Source organism: Empidonax traillii, unplaced genomic scaffold, assembly GCF_003031625.1.
Source record: "Empidonax traillii isolate 1590-97213 ecotype Southwest subspecies unplaced genomic scaffold, ASM303162v1 scaffold129:size1329583, whole genome shotgun sequence".
In the NCBI taxonomy this organism is placed as follows: domain Eukaryota; kingdom Metazoa; phylum Chordata; class Aves; order Passeriformes; family Tyrannidae; genus Empidonax; species Empidonax traillii.
The window spans coordinates 59,111-77,205 of record NW_020955322.1 but is presented as its reverse complement, the minus strand read 5'-3'; the positions used below and the strand labels follow the sequence as shown (position 1 = coordinate 77,205).

At 36.8% G+C, this 18,095-nt stretch overlaps 1 protein-coding gene across 1 annotated transcript; it reads left to right on the top strand.

Annotated features, from left to right (window-relative positions):
- The first annotated feature begins 210 nt into the window (after nucleotides 1-210).
- On the top strand, nucleotides 211-16,706 carry AGTR1 (angiotensin II receptor type 1). The gene is made up of 2 exons (XM_027883579.1): nucleotides 211-324; nucleotides 14,938-16,706. Exon 2 carries the CDS (start codon nucleotides 14,991-14,993, stop codon nucleotides 16,068-16,070), a length of 1,080 nt encoding a protein of 359 aa, XP_027739380.1. The 5' UTR covers nucleotides 211-324; nucleotides 14,938-14,990; the 3' UTR covers nucleotides 16,071-16,706.
- Nucleotides 16,707-18,095: the final 1,389 nt, after the last annotated feature.

The following is an 18,095-nucleotide window of genomic DNA, read 5'->3' as shown; positions in this document are numbered from 1 at the left end:
GTTAGTATTCTCTGTTGCACCATTATGTGAAAGAACTACAGATTTTGGCCTTTCAGGTCTCTTTTGCAGTTTTCATTCCATTTGGGTTTTGTTTGCTAGCAAAACTGTCCAAGTATTCACTATATAACAACGCTAGCTAGAATGCTTGGTTACTATTTGTGGAGTTTATCACTTTTTATTGTAGTTGAGTAGCATTTCTCTTATAGGCACAGAAAACAGGTAATAACTGAAGACAACCTCACAGCAGGAAAGTGAGATCAGACTGGCAATGCATCCGTGAGTGGCATGATTGAAGACAAGACAAAAAGCAGGCTGCAGCAAAAGGTAACTGGTAATATCTAAGGAAACCAGTACTGAATTTGGGCAAGGTCAATATTTAGACAGTGTTTCACTGCTTGAGGTGAAAGCTACAATTGCAGCTATGGCTGGAACAAAGAATGATTTAACAAAACTCCTAATTTCAGCTAATTCACCTATTCCTTTCTTTACTTCTAGGTCATTCAGGTTTGTCAGCTACTGATAGATCCTTGGCTAGTGGAATCTAATAATCAGTAGATGTATTACAGGAACAGAAATAGAAAATAAAACAGTATTCCTGAATCCACTCTGTTTTCTGAAAACAGAGGATACACTGAACAAGAGTACCTCAGCTTTTCTGGCCCAGAAGAACCCATGCAAATAGTAAAACATTCCAGAAAACCTCAGAACAGCTGTACTTTCATGTTTAGGGGGCTTACACAGGGAGAAAAATGCACTAGTTAACACCTCTAAAAAAATATTCCTTTGGCAGTTATCCTCCATTTAAACCTCCTTTAGCATCAACACAGGCTGGCCAGAGCCTTCACTTGAGGCAGACAGCAAGTGACGTACAAAGATGCAACCTGAGCTTGTTTATTGAGAAATCATGCATGCCCCTCCCAATCTAAATTTATAGGATGTATGTTGTCTTTTCATCTCTTTCTTTATAAGCTCCTATTGGTTTTCTTTATTTCTCCTTTCTTCCCTCATTCTTGTTGCCCAAGCCCAAAAGTTTGTACAGATTTACTTTCTCCCCCTGCAGAGGGGAGTTAGTCTGCTACCACTGGAGTTGCTCAGAGTTTTCTCCCACCTCAGGCTCTTTACTTGATGTACAACAGTTAGAAATTGAAAGCATGGAGCAAGAATCAATATATGTTTTCAAAGCAAGACTCAAGCTCTGCTGTTAGATTTCGTCTTCATTGTTTTCCTCTTGGTTTTTTTATGAGCAGCTTACTGTGATTAGACAATACAGTTTTTCTCAAATCAGGTAAAAAATATTCTTTCACCTATGGGCTTCCTAAAAAGTACTTCAAAGAAAAAGAGTTTAAAAACATATTGCCTTCAAATACATTTTATGATGCTGTTCCATTTTCTTAAACATACCATCAAAAAAAAAGCCACGTCGTTACAGGACAGCCACACATCCAAGGATTTGCACACGAATTTTCCTAGCACTAAAGTAAAGCTCATGTAGCTTTGGGAGAGCACAGTACTACTCTTTCCAGGCTTCTGTGGAGTTTTTTGCTTGAGAACCAAGACTGCACTCCCTTGAAGATGTGATATATGTGATATACTGATCCACAGTATCATAGCTTAGCTCCCTACAGCTGTAGCAGCGGCCTTTTTTTTCGCTGCCTCTGTGGATGGTCCTCAGGACCCACAAGGAACATCTCAGGACAGCAAAGAGAGTTCACCAATTAATTTTACTTCTACAATATAGCAATAAATTTTACTTTGGAAGAAAACAGGAAACAAGCTGTACAAATTTGGCAGAACATCTATTTTGGTATCATTCTATGAAGTGTGCCACCTTCCAGACAAAGCACTAAGGACCATAGTAACCCATTTTTCCGTGGATAATACATTATAATACTTTCACACTGACATGGATTAAGGTGTCTGCGTTCGACCTTTCCTTCTCTTTGATTAACCCCTTAGCAACTCCCTAGTCTAATTGATTTTTATAAAAATCATGGATACTTTGCTTGTCTTTATATCTGTTTTCTCAAATTTTCTGCTAGTTCTCATAATAAGCTGCCCTTAACAGGAGTTTTGTGCAAGTGAAAGCACAATTGGGCCTCTATGTTTTCTGTGTTACACTTACTAACAGTTACAATTATACTAACTTCTCTTGGACTTAGCTGCATTAACATTTTAAAAGATTTTTTTGGTCTGAATAAACTCTTGTACTTTGCCGGTTCCTCAGACTGGGTTTTTTTCCTTTCTGCCTTTGGTTCCCTTTTTCTGACCCTAATGAGCGATTCATTAAGCCTCCATGCTGATCCTTTGCTTTTAATCTTTTAACTTTTCCCTCCAGGCTGTTCCTAACATTCTCATTTAAGGAAAAAAAGTCTTTTCTGAGGGGTACTGCTGTTGTGTGATATTTTCCCACTGTAAGGATGTCTAAGTTAATTATATAATAAGAAAAGTAATCAAGTGTCTCAGTCAGACACAGTGAACCAAATCCTATTACAGATTGATGAATTTTGACATGTGGAAGACAAAGCTTCCTCTGAACTAAGGTGTCGAAATCTAACATCCATTTTCTTGCACAGAAATCCACAGTACATTTGCCTTTGCTTGTTCAGGAAGACAAATACTATTTTTCAGCTTGAAGTCAAAAGAATAAAGGTGTTTAGTGCAAGGTTTGCTTTCCTCAGAGCCATAACACTGACTAGTGGGAAAATATATGGAAATCAAAAGCCATGGTATTGGAAAGGTAGCAATAAATATTCCATATTAGTTGATTTAGTTAATGTGACAGACTCTTTAGTCGTGCTGGTATATCTGTGTCCACATAGACATGGTGCACCTGCTCATGTGCTTATACTTGAGTTAATGTTTTCATTACTCAAAGCAAAAGATTCTGTTACTCACTTTGACCATATTGGTGGAAAGCAACAGGAATGGGATTCGTTAGAGGGTTTTAGGGAAAGTCTTTTAGGTAACAATACGCAACATGAGCTACTCTCAGCCAACTCATCTAACTTCCATTAGATTAGAAAGTGGAACACTTCTGTTTGACAGAAATCTCCCCATTTCTGGAGTAGAAGCAGAGAATTTTAAGTGTTTCTCTCCCACTTTCTCACATATTAACCATTATTGCAGATAAGGATAACTATATTGCTCTGCACAGTGCATTTCTAGAGCTTGTTAATAATTAATTTACACTTGCCTTCTGTATTTGAGGGGCAAGAGGGGGGTTAGGGTGGGGAATATCATGTAAAAAAAGAAAGTACATCCTGCAGAACGGACTGCACATTAAGCCTGTAAAGCTCTCGGATGCATCATGGCCCCAGCCTGGTAATTTAGCTTAATGGCAGGAAAATGTTCTTTTGAGGATTACCATACAGGTAAGGCTTCATACACAGCAGAATGTTGCCACGTATGTCAAAATGCTACTGATTTGCTTTACAACTTTGAGCAAATCTATGTATGTAAGCTCTCGTGTGGCACCTTTCTTGCTGCTTTACAAGAAAGTACAGAAAGGCAGTTCCTTGTACCAGGAAAGTAGAAGTAAAGTTATTTTGCAGGGTTTGTTGCTCATCACATTATTATCTCACCTTTAACTAAGGAAAGTTGTTGAGGAATGTAAACTGAATACACAATGTTAACTTTTTGCCACTGCATCTTCTGGCTTAACAGAAGAGTTACATGGCTCTAAGAGAGTGGCAAATGACACTGTGGTCTCTAAATAAAGTAAACTACCAGGACAAAGCAAGGAAGCCTCTATTTGGACTAACTGGAAGTTCCACAAAGAGGTCCTATCACCTGCCAGCTTTGTCTACAAGGTTATTAGCTGTGTCCCTTATCCTTCTTCCTAGAAACATCTTTGCCTAGAGGAAGCAACAGAAATGTAATTAAAGCATCACTTTTGGTAGATTTATACTAGTAACACCCCTGATTGAGTCTTTCACAGTAAAGCTGTAAAACAGATAAAGGCCAAAGATGCAGAAAAATTATTTTCTCCCAGAAGTAGGTGCTTTGGTTCATGTGGAAGCAATTGCAGCTTTGGCCTTTCCTTTCCATTTTCTGTTGTGATCTCTGCCAGCAACAGAGAAGGTGCTGACAGTGATTACATATTGCTGTGGGCATGTCACTTGTGCATTAACCATTTCAGAACACTGTCATTTCTAATTCAGATGCATGAAATCCCTTTTTCTGCCAAATTATTAAAAACTGCAATTATAACCAAGAGTTTAAACTTGTATAAATTTTACCTGTTTTTACCCAGAGGCTGGTAAGCATATATTCATTGACCTCACCCAGTATCTTTCCTCAGCCTGGATTGTAATACCCTTCTTACAGCCAGTCCTTATCTGGCTATACTGATTTGGATTTTTTTTTCTACCTCCCTATTATCATTCTTATTTTCCATCCATTAATGATATACAACCATTTTATTATTTTTACATTCTTAACAGAATTTAAGAGATGTTTTATCCTTTACCATATTTTATTTCTTCCTGGACCAAAAGGCAAAAGCAGCCCAGGTTTCATGATTGATACATTCCATTTCACACACATTACCTGACAGTACAGCTATCCATTATAAACCAAAAGATAGAACCATTTACCCTTGTCATGGACTCATCTCACTTAATAAAAGCTGAGAGTCTTCCTGGTGGGAGTCAGGGGAGTCTAAAGAAGTGAACAGTGTACCCATTGCTTCTCACAGCTGCCTGTGAGAGTAGCACCATGTCCCTGTAGAAGAAGAATCTGTGTTGCAGAAATTGCTCTAGCCAACAACCATGTTAAGTGATCCACATTTCTAATATATTAGTTTTCAAATTAAAATACAACACTGTTTTAGAATTTTATATGCTGCAAAAACTGTGAGAAGGAGCCCATACACATATTCTGACATGTCCTGGAGTCAGTATCAGGATAACAGTTTGCAAGCAAGGACTTCCCATGAGTCACCTTGGGACCTCCAGGTTACGACTAGAGCTGCAGCTATTGTCTTTATAAATTCAGATACTGTTAAAACCAGTAAAACAACAAGCTAAACGCCTAGATGTCTCTCTGTGTGGCTCAGAACATCATCTCTTCCTTAAACAGCAATAGCAGAGAAAGGCTTTGTCTTGCATTCATAGCAATTTATGGAAGTAGCCTTTATTCCTCCTAAAAGTCCACTCTCTAGGCGATAATTGCCTTCTACTGGACCAGGGCAACCACTGACTAAGAAGATCTGGACAGTGAAACTTAAAAATTCTTTCAGTGTTGGATTCACAAACATTCATTTCAGCAAGAAATAAGAATGACCAGAGTCCAGTGATACTCAAAACAGCAGAGAAAATGTCTCGGAACCCCTTATTAAGCTTTGCATGCTTGAAATCACAGTAATATAATAGTATTTCTCCTACCAGTTGGGAAGGAAGAGCAGTTGTTGTTACTGCTATTTTTTGCGTACACAGGAGGCACCCACAAGCTTCAGTGGAGAAGACAGGTTAACAAATACTTGAAATGTCCAGGAAGTCAAATTGTGATTTTATATATGCTCCTAAAGGAAGTGAGATACCTCACTCATTGCATCTGATCTCTGTTGTTAGAAGCAGGCATGACAAGGTTTGCATTCAGCAGTGCTTTTTATTGCAGTAAGGTTTTTTTTTCTCTCTTGCCTCTCCACAGTTTTTAATCTAAGGCTGAAATATAGATCTGGATCACACCCAGAATTAATGTACATTCCCTTACTTCTCACGTTCAAGGATTTCACAGTAGAAGCTTATGGTTCAGTCCTTATGGAAACAGTGGTGCCAATAGAGATTTTAGGTGTGTGGTCAGGTGTCCAGAAAAGTGTAGGATGTGCAATGTGGTGTAATTAAAACAAAAATGAAACAGAAAAACAACACCCCCAAAAACCAACCAAACAAAAAGAAACAAACAAAAACCCCACATACAACTTTAAAACTTCTTATTCCATGAAACTAAGCTATCAGAATAGAAACTTAAAAATTCATCGAATTATTTCATTCGCACCTAACAAATCTGAACTTGATTTCTCTCTTTTATTAAAAATGATCACATGGGGCACACTATATTTTAGATAAGCAATTCCAACTGCAATAAGGGAAATGTGTTAATCCATTCATTTACTATCACTCAGAGAAAGTAACTGTGCAGCACATAACCTTTAACAGCTCAAACTAATCTCATTTTTATTCGTTCTGGGACTTGATGGCTTAATTCTTGTTAACTATTGACTCTTTCAGGTACTTTCAAATACCCTAAAGATACTTCATAACCAGGCATCAAATCTGAAGTTATGTACATGCAGTAAGATGTATGTGCATACTAAAATAGTAGCTTACATTATGCTGTCATTCAAAAATCTTTTCATGTTAATGCTGAAAACCCTAGAAATTCTAGTCCTACCTTGATCTGAAATAGCTTTATTTTTTCTTTCCTGGAATCTAATGTGCAGTAAATGACATTGTTAGTGATATGAGGAGAGGACGCGTCCCTGAGAAGCAGACATTAGGTTAGCCTCCTGATTATTGACCATTTTTATCTTCCAGAACAGTGTCAATCTTCCTTTTTGGTAAAGTTAATGGCTAGAACAGAGCTGCAAAGATCCATTCTGGACTGATGATGGTAGTTAATGCCCTTGTTTCAAAGTCTTAATACGTCTAAGTGTCTTCAAGTCTCTTTTAGCAAAAAGGGCAATTCTTTACCCTGTGGTATAAACAAGAGCAGGGACTGCCTCCTGCTATAACAACTAATTTTCATATTTAAAAAGTAGTTCAGCCATAGGTTTAGTAACCTAGCTAAGGAAAAGGGATCTTCATTCCTGTCAAGGCAGAGCAACCAAGGTGACAGGACACATTGAGGTTTGTCTTTCAGACATCTTTTCTGAAGCTTAGCGTTTTGATGTTTAATTTCAGTTTAGTACTGAAATAGAAGTATTAATCTAGAAATATATTTTACTTTATTTAAGTATCTTTTCAGTTTTAACTTACTGCTCTCTGGATAATTTCATATTCACACGTCTTAGAGTTTTATAATATTTAAGATGTATTAAACACCAGAGAGTTTGTAATACATTCATGCAGCCTTGGTCAAAGAAAGAAAACATTATCTCTGATGGATAAAAGTGAATGAAGAGACAAGAAAATTAGATAGAAAAGTCTGAAAGATCTGGAGTATCATGTACACTGTCAAGCCAGAGCCAGCAATGTCTAAAACCACCACATCACTGATCTTCCACAAGAGATTAAAAATGCTGACAGTGTTTTAGAGTGCAGTTCTACATGTACTGAACCCAAGACTGTTTTCCCTGCCCTTAACAGCAGAGAAAACAAAATTATGTGTGCATAGAGGAGATCAGTGTTTACTTTGAAACCTAAAGCTGGAGAATTCTAAAAATTAAATCTATAAACTAAAAGAATTAGACTTACTCTAAACCGAAAGACTTTTGGCTAACTATAGTGAGTGCCCTGTGGATCTGTCAGTCAACGAATTTTGTACAAAAGAACCCCTTAATCACTGCTATACTAGCATTTGCTAGCCCACTTAAGTTCTAGTGAGACTGAGAAACTCTAGTGAAGTTGAGCAATCCTTTCTTGGCATTAATATCTGCGAGTAAAATTTTATAGAAATACGTAGATCAGGATTTCCTAACTTCTTGGAAAAAAACCCCATACACGAGGAGGGAATTGGTATAGTTAGCTTTGTTCAAAGAACTCAGTAGTAGGAAGAAATGTTTCAAATGTTTCTGGACTCTCTAAGTACTATGAGAATATGTGCAAACAATAATCCAAACTTTCCCCTCTACTGCCACTATTGACATTATAACAGTGTGTTTTGACACTGTAGGCTGTTAAAAAGGACAGAAAAATTGTCACATATTACACTGTAGTATATTAGGATTTAATGTCCCCAAAATGTACTTGGAAAATTTTATTCATCACTCCACAGCCCCATTAATTAGTGTTTTAGAAGTGGTCTTTCACTTACGCCAATTTCTGCCTCATCAGTTACTAATGCAAAGTGTGTAAGTGTGCAAGATTAGATCTCTTTATTCTTTGTTTTAAATCTAACCAACTGCTTACTAGTTTTCTATCTCTATATATCCCTTCTATTCTTTCTAAGTGCTCCTATTTTTAGCATCTTCAAGATATAAACGTTCTATGCTTGTGCCCAAACATCCCTTAAGTGCATAGAGATACACTGACCCTGTGTAACCCCTTGGACATAAATATCAGTCTTACTTATCTGGCACAGGACAACAGAGCACATTTTTCAGTTCTAATTTGCTCATCTACCATTTTCAATAAAATAAATGTCATCGTAACAGTGACAGCCTTTCTTCTCTATCTGATTTAAAAGCTGTTTGTCCCTACTAGCATTAGGGAAATATTCAGGTAAATCAATAGTTTGAAACAGAATAACACCATTATGTACTGACACTGTCCAAAGGGATAATGACAAACCCAAGTGTATTTAGTAAAAGTGGGGGTGAGGGATGGTGTAAAAAGTGTTACATATGCTTTCATTTTTGAATTATTAAATTACTTGCAGTTTGTGAAATATGCACACCATTTGGATAACAAAATGTGTATGCTCATGTTACCTTTCAATTTCCAAAAATCCCTTAAATTGCTTTTTAAAAAATGTAGTTCTGAAGTGTCAATTGCAACAATAAAATATCTTCCTTCAAAACTGGCTGATATTTGGAAAAAGCGTTGTATGATTAACAACATACCTAGTTAGTTTTAAAATAATCTTTTAGATGAATGAGTAGGTGTTGCTACTTTTCCGTCTGCATTGTTAAAGTAAACTATTCTTTTCATTTCTTTGAAAATACTCTTCTTAATTTGTCTCGGAAACTTTAGAGAATTTAAGATGTGTATGTGTTTGAAAAAATAAGATATCAGGATCTTACTCTGTGACTTACAAGTGCAAGAACTGGACTGAAGGTTAGCAAAAGCAGGAATTTGCTAGAATAGAGGAAATTAGATATAAACTAGTAAATAGTAAAATGAACTGAAAGTAGTTCACCCTGGTATATTATATTTACAGAAATGCAGCAGTTCAATTATAGGTATTTTGCATTGTGTTTGCATCTTAAATAATCTTGAAAGAAGGGGTACTTTGAAAACTGATGGTACTCGAGTATAAGAGATATCAATTTTCTTATTTTAAGGTAGGAAATACAGACCTCTAGTGGTCGAAATCTGTATCATATGGGTTAAACTTCAAAGCAATTTAAATGCCACTGTGCCTCACTCTGTTATTTTCCTTTGCATTTTCCTCCCCCATAATCACTCAAAATCACTCTTACACCCAATTCTACTGTTCAGAAATGCCACAAGGACTGATTTTCCCCAGAGGAAAAAGCCCCTTCATCTGTCCCTTTTTCACATAAATTTTATGACGGAAACTGAGTAGTTGAAAGATACTTGGGAAGTCAAAGGAAAATTTATGAAAGTAGTCTAGGAGAACAAAAAGAAGAGAGATGTTGATTCATTCCAGAATAAACTCTGAAGCCATCATGCAGAAGGACAGACTCCTTTGAAGTGTGCAGGAGGAAATAAATAAATAAATAAATAAATAAATAAATAAATAAATACAGAGAGGTTCTTACAGAGAAGGTCAGAATACACAAACAATTCACATTTACAAGGTAACAGTAACTGATCCTCTGCTAGCACAATTTAGGTTTTGATGTTACAGAAGAACCAGATCCTAGAAGGATTATGCAAATTTATTTTCCATCTATATAGAGCTAGCAGAAGCGAAGCAGGCCAGCTTCAATGTTTGCAAGGGGAAGGCACAAAGAATCCACATATAGGTTAGAGAATTAAATATATAAATTCTTTTAAATAATTTTAAAAGCAAACACCACAAAATTAACATCAATTTCAATAGACTGGCAGCTGCCTCTTGAGGAACTGACCAGGAGAACAGCTGTTAAATGGAAATGCATAGGCCAGTACAAGGTTCTGCAAGTTGTTTGTTCTCATACCAGACCCCCTCCTGATCCAAAACTGCAAAAGCAACAGCCAGCTTGACAGCCACTAACACAGACCTATTGAGGTTTGCTTTCTGTTCTTGGTGTCGATGAACTGATGAACAGTGTCTGGTGTTGTACTACCTATCGCAGTTCCTTTTCAGTAATCTTTCGATTTTTCGTCATTTACCATGAAGTCAGATGCTGACCCCTGTGGAAGATGGTGGCAGTGATGACAAGAGCACATTGTAATGCCACCATGGTTTGAATTGCATACCTTTGTTTGCATTTCTCCTTCCCTTCACAGTTCACTTACCAACTCTGGATTGAAAATACTTAGGAAAGCCATGAGTGGGGAATGCAGACTATTAGTTATAGCAAAAGAAATAAGAGCTAGGAGAAAGGTAAATGCATGACTTCACAGTGGTAATGCTCAGGAACTGCAGGAAAGCAGAAAGTATGTGTGTGAATTAGAAATAGCTATATTCACCAAGGCCATGAGCATAAAGGGTTTTATTCTGATGGATAGGGAAAAAAACCCAAAAGACTGTGCAATAAAGGATGTGTGTCATTACTTTCTCAGCAATTAAAAAAATGAGATAGAATAAATTAGGAAATGGGGGGACTAAACGATCAAGATAAAGGAGAAAGTTTATGCCACCAGAAATAAACATAGCTAATATACTGAACATATTGTTCCAAACATTTTTCATTCTCTCTTTTCCCTGTGCAATAATTTTATATAAAAATAAAATACAGCATCCTATTAAACATGGAAATATCTTCTCATTTGTAAGAAAAGCAAATAACCCACCTACTTTCAGAAGAAAAAAAGCTCACATTACCTAATGATAAGGTGGCTAAACTGTGGCAGGGTTGGTCAGCCTGAGTTTATTTAATCTTTGTCAAAGCAAATATCAATAACACATTTTTGTTTAAAATCTGACTTGGGGCACCTGCTTACCTATTTATAGCTAATGAAGCTCTCACAGAAAGCCACAGTCAGTTCTGTCTTATCTTTCAGTGGGCAAAGAGCTGTTTACCTTGCATAAACCCAGCATTCCTTGTTTCCACAGGCAGTTTAATTAGGATGCATGTTCAGAACAGAAGAAATTAAAGGAGCGGTAAATAATAGTTGGTAGAGCAGTCTGAAGCATTTCATTATCAGTGACTTATTATAATCATTGTAATTAAAAAAGATAAAAGGTCAAACAGGACAGTAACATACAACAGGCGTTTGCTGCTCACCAGATAATTTGTTTTAGATTGATGTCACCACACCACTCACAGTCACATCAATTCAGTCCTCTTAGAAAAAGCTCCTTGTGTATCAACCTTAAAATGATCCAATTATCATTATGTTAACACAGGTCATTTGAGATGCTTTACATGGAATTATCAATGTGCACAATTTCAATACTTGCATTTACTGGCCAGTGCGTTTAACCTGCTCTGGTGAATTCTGGCATCATAAAGCTGTACCAGCTATCTATTTTGGTAATGATTTTAAAGAATCTGCAGTTCCTTCCACGTAGAAGTGTCTGCTTTGCATAAAATACATACAGCCATGATCCTGGGACAAGGAGGTGAACTGTGGCAAGTGAGAAAAACACCAAAAATGTTGGTGGTATGGAAAAGAAAGAATTGTCTATAAGGAATTCACATTACCACTGCAGCCCTCTTTTACCACTCAGCACTGTCATGGGTATATTGCTTCCAAAACAAACTACCTTCTCCTATATTGAAGCTTTTCCTAATGCTCTGAAATTACAGTTGTGCTCAAGGACACAGGTCTACTTGAGGATAGCTCTGAAACTTTAAATTAAAAAAAAAAAAAATTATAATTCAGTTTGGGATTAGCAGTGCCTTTTATCTGTGCTTCAGATAAAAGGCTCCTACAAGGTTCATTCTCACAGTAACATTCAAACTGTTTTCAGATGTACATGTGGGTAAACACATACCCGTATGTGTTTACCCAAAAACAACCACATTATGTATTTCTGCTTTCCTTTCATTTTCTGCAAATACTGATGGATTTGTTTCATTTATTGATTGTTATTCCTTAGTGTAATGTAAAACTGGTAACATTCAAACACATCATTTGCACCATTCCACTGACTTCAGTGTTACACCTTTAATTCCAGAAGGGTTACACAGTCTGTACAGGTAGATCAAGGTATCATACTATTTCTTGACAAATTCCTGATTCTTCATAGGGATTGTTCTGCCTTTTTTACTTTCCAAGAGTTACAGAATAAGCTCAGGGAATTCAATGCCTCAGAGTGCCAGACACAAGTTTCCCAACACAGTTATCGTTTTGTTTATTTTAACACATTTCTGAAAATGTAATATAATCACTGTTCCACTTTCTTGAAAGAACATATGCTATTAATTAGCATCAACTAAAGCTCCTACTGACATGGAACAGTACAGGTCACCACGTGGGTAGAAAAGGGATTTTGGAAGCAAAACAAAAACGTACACTCAAGGGGTGTATGAAGCAACCACGAGAAAATTGCCTTGGCATCTACCATTGCACAGAATCAACCCCATCCAACAGGGAATATTCACAATCAGCTACTTTCGTCTTCGACACCGATACTGTCACTTAGTACAGACAGACCAGGATATTCTTGCCAAATAGTATCAGTGACTTGTTAATCTAGTCACAGGCAAAGGTCTTGCTCACCCTTAATTAGGCCCTGATCTAATTTATTGCAAGTTGAATTTGCAGCAATGATTTTTACACTACAGTTTCATACTGCAAAGTTCTGGGCTGTAATTTTAGTGGGTATATAAGTGAGCAAAGGCTGTAAGTGAACACAGAGGACCAGCATGTAGCTGGGACAAGTCAGATACTGCCAGACCTTGATGTTGCGTAACCTATCAGTTATTGTCTGATATGAAGAAAAAAATAGTTTTTTTCTTTTGGACTCTTTCTCAACCAAGGGATGAGATAAGAGGATTTATCTTGAAATCTTTTTATTGTGGTTTCCCTGTCTGAGGGTAGCCTGACCTTCTACAGAGCCAAACACAATGTATTCCAGACTTGGCACAGTTTGAAAGCCAAGTTTTGTTCAGGCTGTACTACAGTGCCACATGTGATGAGAATGACACCCCCCNTTTGAGGCATCTACAGCAACTGAGGAAACAAGGCTCACAGATTCACAGAATGAACTGGAGAGACTGGGGAAGTGTTGCATGGCACATCCTGATAAAGGCTCTATTAGTTGCTTTTCACTAGTTATTCCAAACTTGACAGAATTAATCAAGAACCTGAATATTGAAATTACCCTCCTAGCTTATCAAGGCAAACATATAATAGAACATGAGCTAAGACAGAGATATAACAAGTCTTTCAAAAGCTAACAGAGCCAAAGGGTGACCTCACTCACAAGATGCCACCTGCAACCTGTATTCTGGGTTCAGTTCCTGGCTCCACCTTAGACTTCCTCTGTGGGCTTTGCTGAAACATATCTATGCCTCACTTCCCTATTAAAAACACAGTCCATTTGGAGTACGATTCGTCTTCCAACGAGAGCAAGTCAAACATTAAACACAGTAGCATTCTGGACTTAACAGGAATGTCAGTGCTGAACTACTCAAATAATGAGCAGCCCCTGTAACAACATCGCTGGTGTATCTGTAACAATGGGCATCTCTTCTTTCTGAAAGCATCTGTACTGCCTGAGGTTTTAGAGTCTGTCTATTTAGCTATGTAAAAGTGACTTACACTCGTAAGGGTTTTGTTCGCTGTTTGGGATTTGTTTTGGTTTGGTTTTAAAGCCAAAGTATTTCAGTTGATCTTTGCCTGAAGCAGCACAACTTGGGTTTGGCTGACAGCTGTCAGGAACTTACAGACAGCAATAAACTCTGTGATAATAACTATTAATTTTTTATTTTTTTAAAATATCCACTATTTTTGAGGGAGGACTATCTGGAGACTCTGGAAAATATTTAGTATCAGAGTCATACCATATGACCTGCTCTCTAAAGTCATAAGTCGTTAAATAAAAAAATGATTCCTGCAGAAAACACAGGTCCTGGCAAACCCAACAGGTGTCGTGTAAAGGAGATTACGTACCATTGCTGTACCCTTAATATGGTCCAGACATGGAACTTCAACTTTTGGATAGATAAATATGTCAGTAACTGAAGAAGTAATATGAATTGTTATTCCTCCTTGCACCCTTCTTAAACTCTTTTTACAGCTGTTAATGTGCAATGGATTAGCACATGTCTGGATTTTCATGGATTTTTTTTCCCCCTTACTAGTAGTTAAATACCATAGTTCCAAGCCAGATGAGGAGTTAGGTAACCTCTAAATATTTAAGGTATTTATGGTACAACAGAGTATTATGTTGAGTGTTTTCATCTTCCTCTGTGATATAGAAATTGTCTCAAAGAATTATGTATAGAAAAAATTTCTAGTGATTCACCTCAGAGATACAAATGAGTAGTCCAAATTCACTTATTTTCTTAATGCATTACACTCTGTATTTACATAATTAATTAGTATTCAGAGTGCTTAAGTTTAGTTTCTGAGATGTAGGAATAACTTTGCTCCTTAGATATGTCACCTATTTATGGAAAGAAAATAGCCTAAAGACTCTTTTGAATTTACAGTTATCTGCTATTTTCAGTCTCTCATTATTTTTTATATATGCTCACTAACCAGTATTATTTTAAATTGGAACTTTGTTAATTGAAAGAAGTTTGTTAGATTTCATTTGTATTAAAAAGAACCTAACATTGTTCATCTAACTCCCAACATTCTTACTTCTGTATTATTGTGCAAAGTCTGTATTAAAACAAGAATCGGTTGAGAAAACACTTGAAGATGGCTTATTTTTCAATTCCAAGACTGACACATTGTGTCAGACACAAAACCTTGAAATTTAATTGAAACTTTTAAAAAATTTAATCCCTATCATGAGTACTACTTTCTTTGTCTTTTCCCCTCCTAGGTGTGAGCTTCATACTTTATCCCTGAAACTAGGTAGCAGCTGAAGAGATCAAAATGATTCCAAATTACTCCACTGAAGAAACTGTTAAAAGAATCCACGTCGACTGCCCCGTTTCAGGGAGGCACAGTTACATCTACATTATGGTTCCGACCGTCTACAGCATCATCTTCATCATAGGCATATTTGGGAACAGCCTGGTCGTTATTGTCATCTACTGCTACATGAAATTAAAAACAGTGGCCAGCATCTTTCTTCTAAACCTGGCACTGGCTGACTTGTGCTTTTTAATAACTCTGCCCCTCTGGGCAGCCTACACAGCCATGGAGTACCAGTGGCCTTTCGGCAACTGTCTGTGTAAGTTGGCATCAGCGGGGATAAGTTTCAACCTCTATGCCAGCGTGTTCCTGCTCACGTGCCTCAGCATCGACCGGTACCTGGCCATAGTGCACCCGGTGAAGTCCCGAATCCGCCGTACCATGTTTGTGGCCAGGATAACCTGCATTGCCATCTGGCTCCTCGCCGGCGTGGCCAGTCTGCCCGTCATCATCCACCGCAACATCTTCTTTGCTGAGAACTTGAACATGACAGTCTGTGGCTTTCGGTATGACAACAATAACACGACGCTCCGGGTCGGATTAGGTCTGTCCAAAAATTTGCTGGGCTTTTTAATTCCTTTTCTGATCATATTAACGAGCTACACCTTAATTTGGAAGACCTTGAAGGAGGCATATCAAATTCAGAAAAATAAGACTAGAAATGATGATATTTTTAAGATGATTGTGGCAATAGTGTTTTTCTTCTTCTTTTCCTGGATTCCTCATCAAGTGTTCACTTTTCTGGATGTGTTAATTCAGTTACATGTAATAACAGACTGCAAAATCACTGATATTGTGGACACGGCTATGCCCTTCACCATTTGTATTGCCTACTTTAACAACTGTCTGAATCCCTTCTTTTATGTTTTTTTTGGGAAAAACTTTAAAAAATACTTCCTTCAGCTAATTAAATACATTCCACCAAATGTCAGCGCACATCCAAGCCTAACAACAAAAATGAGCTCCCTCTCATATCGGCCAACAGAGAACATACGTTTGCACACTAAAAAAACTGCTGGGCCTTTTGACACCGATTGATGCGTTTTGCAATGCACTTACTTTGAACAACCTTGTGTACAAAGCAGCAAGAATGGCAAGACTCATCTGCAGTCCTGAACATCACAGCTTACTGCTCATCACAGAGACATTAGATCATCTTAGAGAAATCAGGCTATAAAGGTTTAGCAGTTGCCTTCCATTTTACACCATGAAGAGGACTGCTTGGCTTTTGTTTTGTTTTTCTTTACTGAAAGCAACATAAATGGTGGACAGGCAAGTCAGAGTTCCTGCCAGCATCCTGCTGTTTACTCAGAACTACAAAAGAAGGGTACAGAAAACTCCTATTTTAAGTTCAGAGGTGTTTTAAAAGAAAAAGCTTGTATAAATTATGTGAAATACAAAGAAGCTGTTTTGCATATATGTGAGCTATTTTGTTCATGGAGTTGCTGGAGCTATGATGCTTGCTGGTGTTTTTTAATGACATAAATGTCCTATCTTCATATTTATAATATATTTTCAAATATATTCTATATATAGAGGCCCAATTTTAAACTCAAACGGAAATTTAACATCCTTGAAATTGGTCTCATTCTGATTTATGCTACTATTTTTCTCTTTTTTTTTTAAATGGTAATTTTTTCATAATAATATATGCAATAGAATGCAGATTTATTTATTAAATATAGAGGAAATATATTTTCAGATTTATATTCCTACTCATACATTTCAAACATTGCTTCAGAAATGAACATTTATATCCCAGTGTGTATTTTTATAGTACTTTAAAAAATAACTATATGTGTGTGCACACAAAAATGGGGTTCACTCAGCCTTCCCTCCTGATAAGCTACACTGTCTTTGAAGAACATTGCATACAGAGGGAGTTAACTCCATAGTCTGTATGACCAAAAGTAAAATTCTGTATTTGAAAATGTGAGTTCTGGGAAAGAGCTGGTCAGAAAACATCAAACTATTTTTGTGTAAGAACGAGGGCGTTCAGTGAGAGAAACGACCAAATAATCAAATCTACTTAGTTTTTCAAATTCCTGCATATTTAGTAAACTCACATTCTGAGAAGCAAAAACATGACAATGCTTATATATCAGTTTAACTAATAACACTCAGTCCCATCACAAAACATCCAAGATCAAACTTTACTCTTGGTTTTTATGGAGTTTTTCTCCATTTATACAAAACTATGCCTAGAGTATTTGCTCCCTGTACAACCTTTTTTATGTGTATGGAAAAATTCAAATTTATACTAGCATAAATCAGAACTAAAATCTGGCTCAAGCTTTCAGCACAAATTGGGGGGGAAGGTGATAATCACTGTAGGAAGTTTCAACTAATGATGTCCTCACATGTCCTTTTTACCTCAAATAATGAGCTCCAGAGAATATTTATTTTTGATTGACACCCATTTACTGTCTTCAGAGATAAAGTTCATAAATACTTTTTGACATTACAAAACTTGAGAAAAATTCCAAAGTTGTACATATATCATGTAGGCAATTACATGGCCCTTGAGAATTTGCAGTATTTATAATCTTCAAAATTCGAATCTAATGTGGCTCTGCCTCAAGTAGCAAGTGCTTGGAATATCCGTGTTTTCTGATCAGCAAAATCAAAACACAAAAACAACAAAAAAGTTTTTTCTGTAGTTAAAAAATTTTAAGGAAAAAAACAGGTCTAGGAATCTTAGTGCTCTTTCATTCACTTACTTTAAAGAAAGTTTTTTTCAGTTTTGCCTTTGTTCTTCTAGCTGCAAAATGGGAACAGAATCTGTGTCTACTCATATATATCACAAGGCATGGTGAGGAGTCACTGAAGCTTCTAAAGCTGGACGTTAAAACAATGGTCTTTCATTAAAGGTTTAAGTTAAGTTAATTTGCAAGCTAGTATCTCAAAATTTGAAGCCTGAACATGTCATTTAAAGACATAGTTAAATTATTATAAAGAATACTTTATAGTTAGCTTATGTCTGTCCTTACATGCAAGCCAGCCATTAGTTTAAAATTAATATGGCAGTAACCCCATGCATTATCAACAGCATTATCAACATTA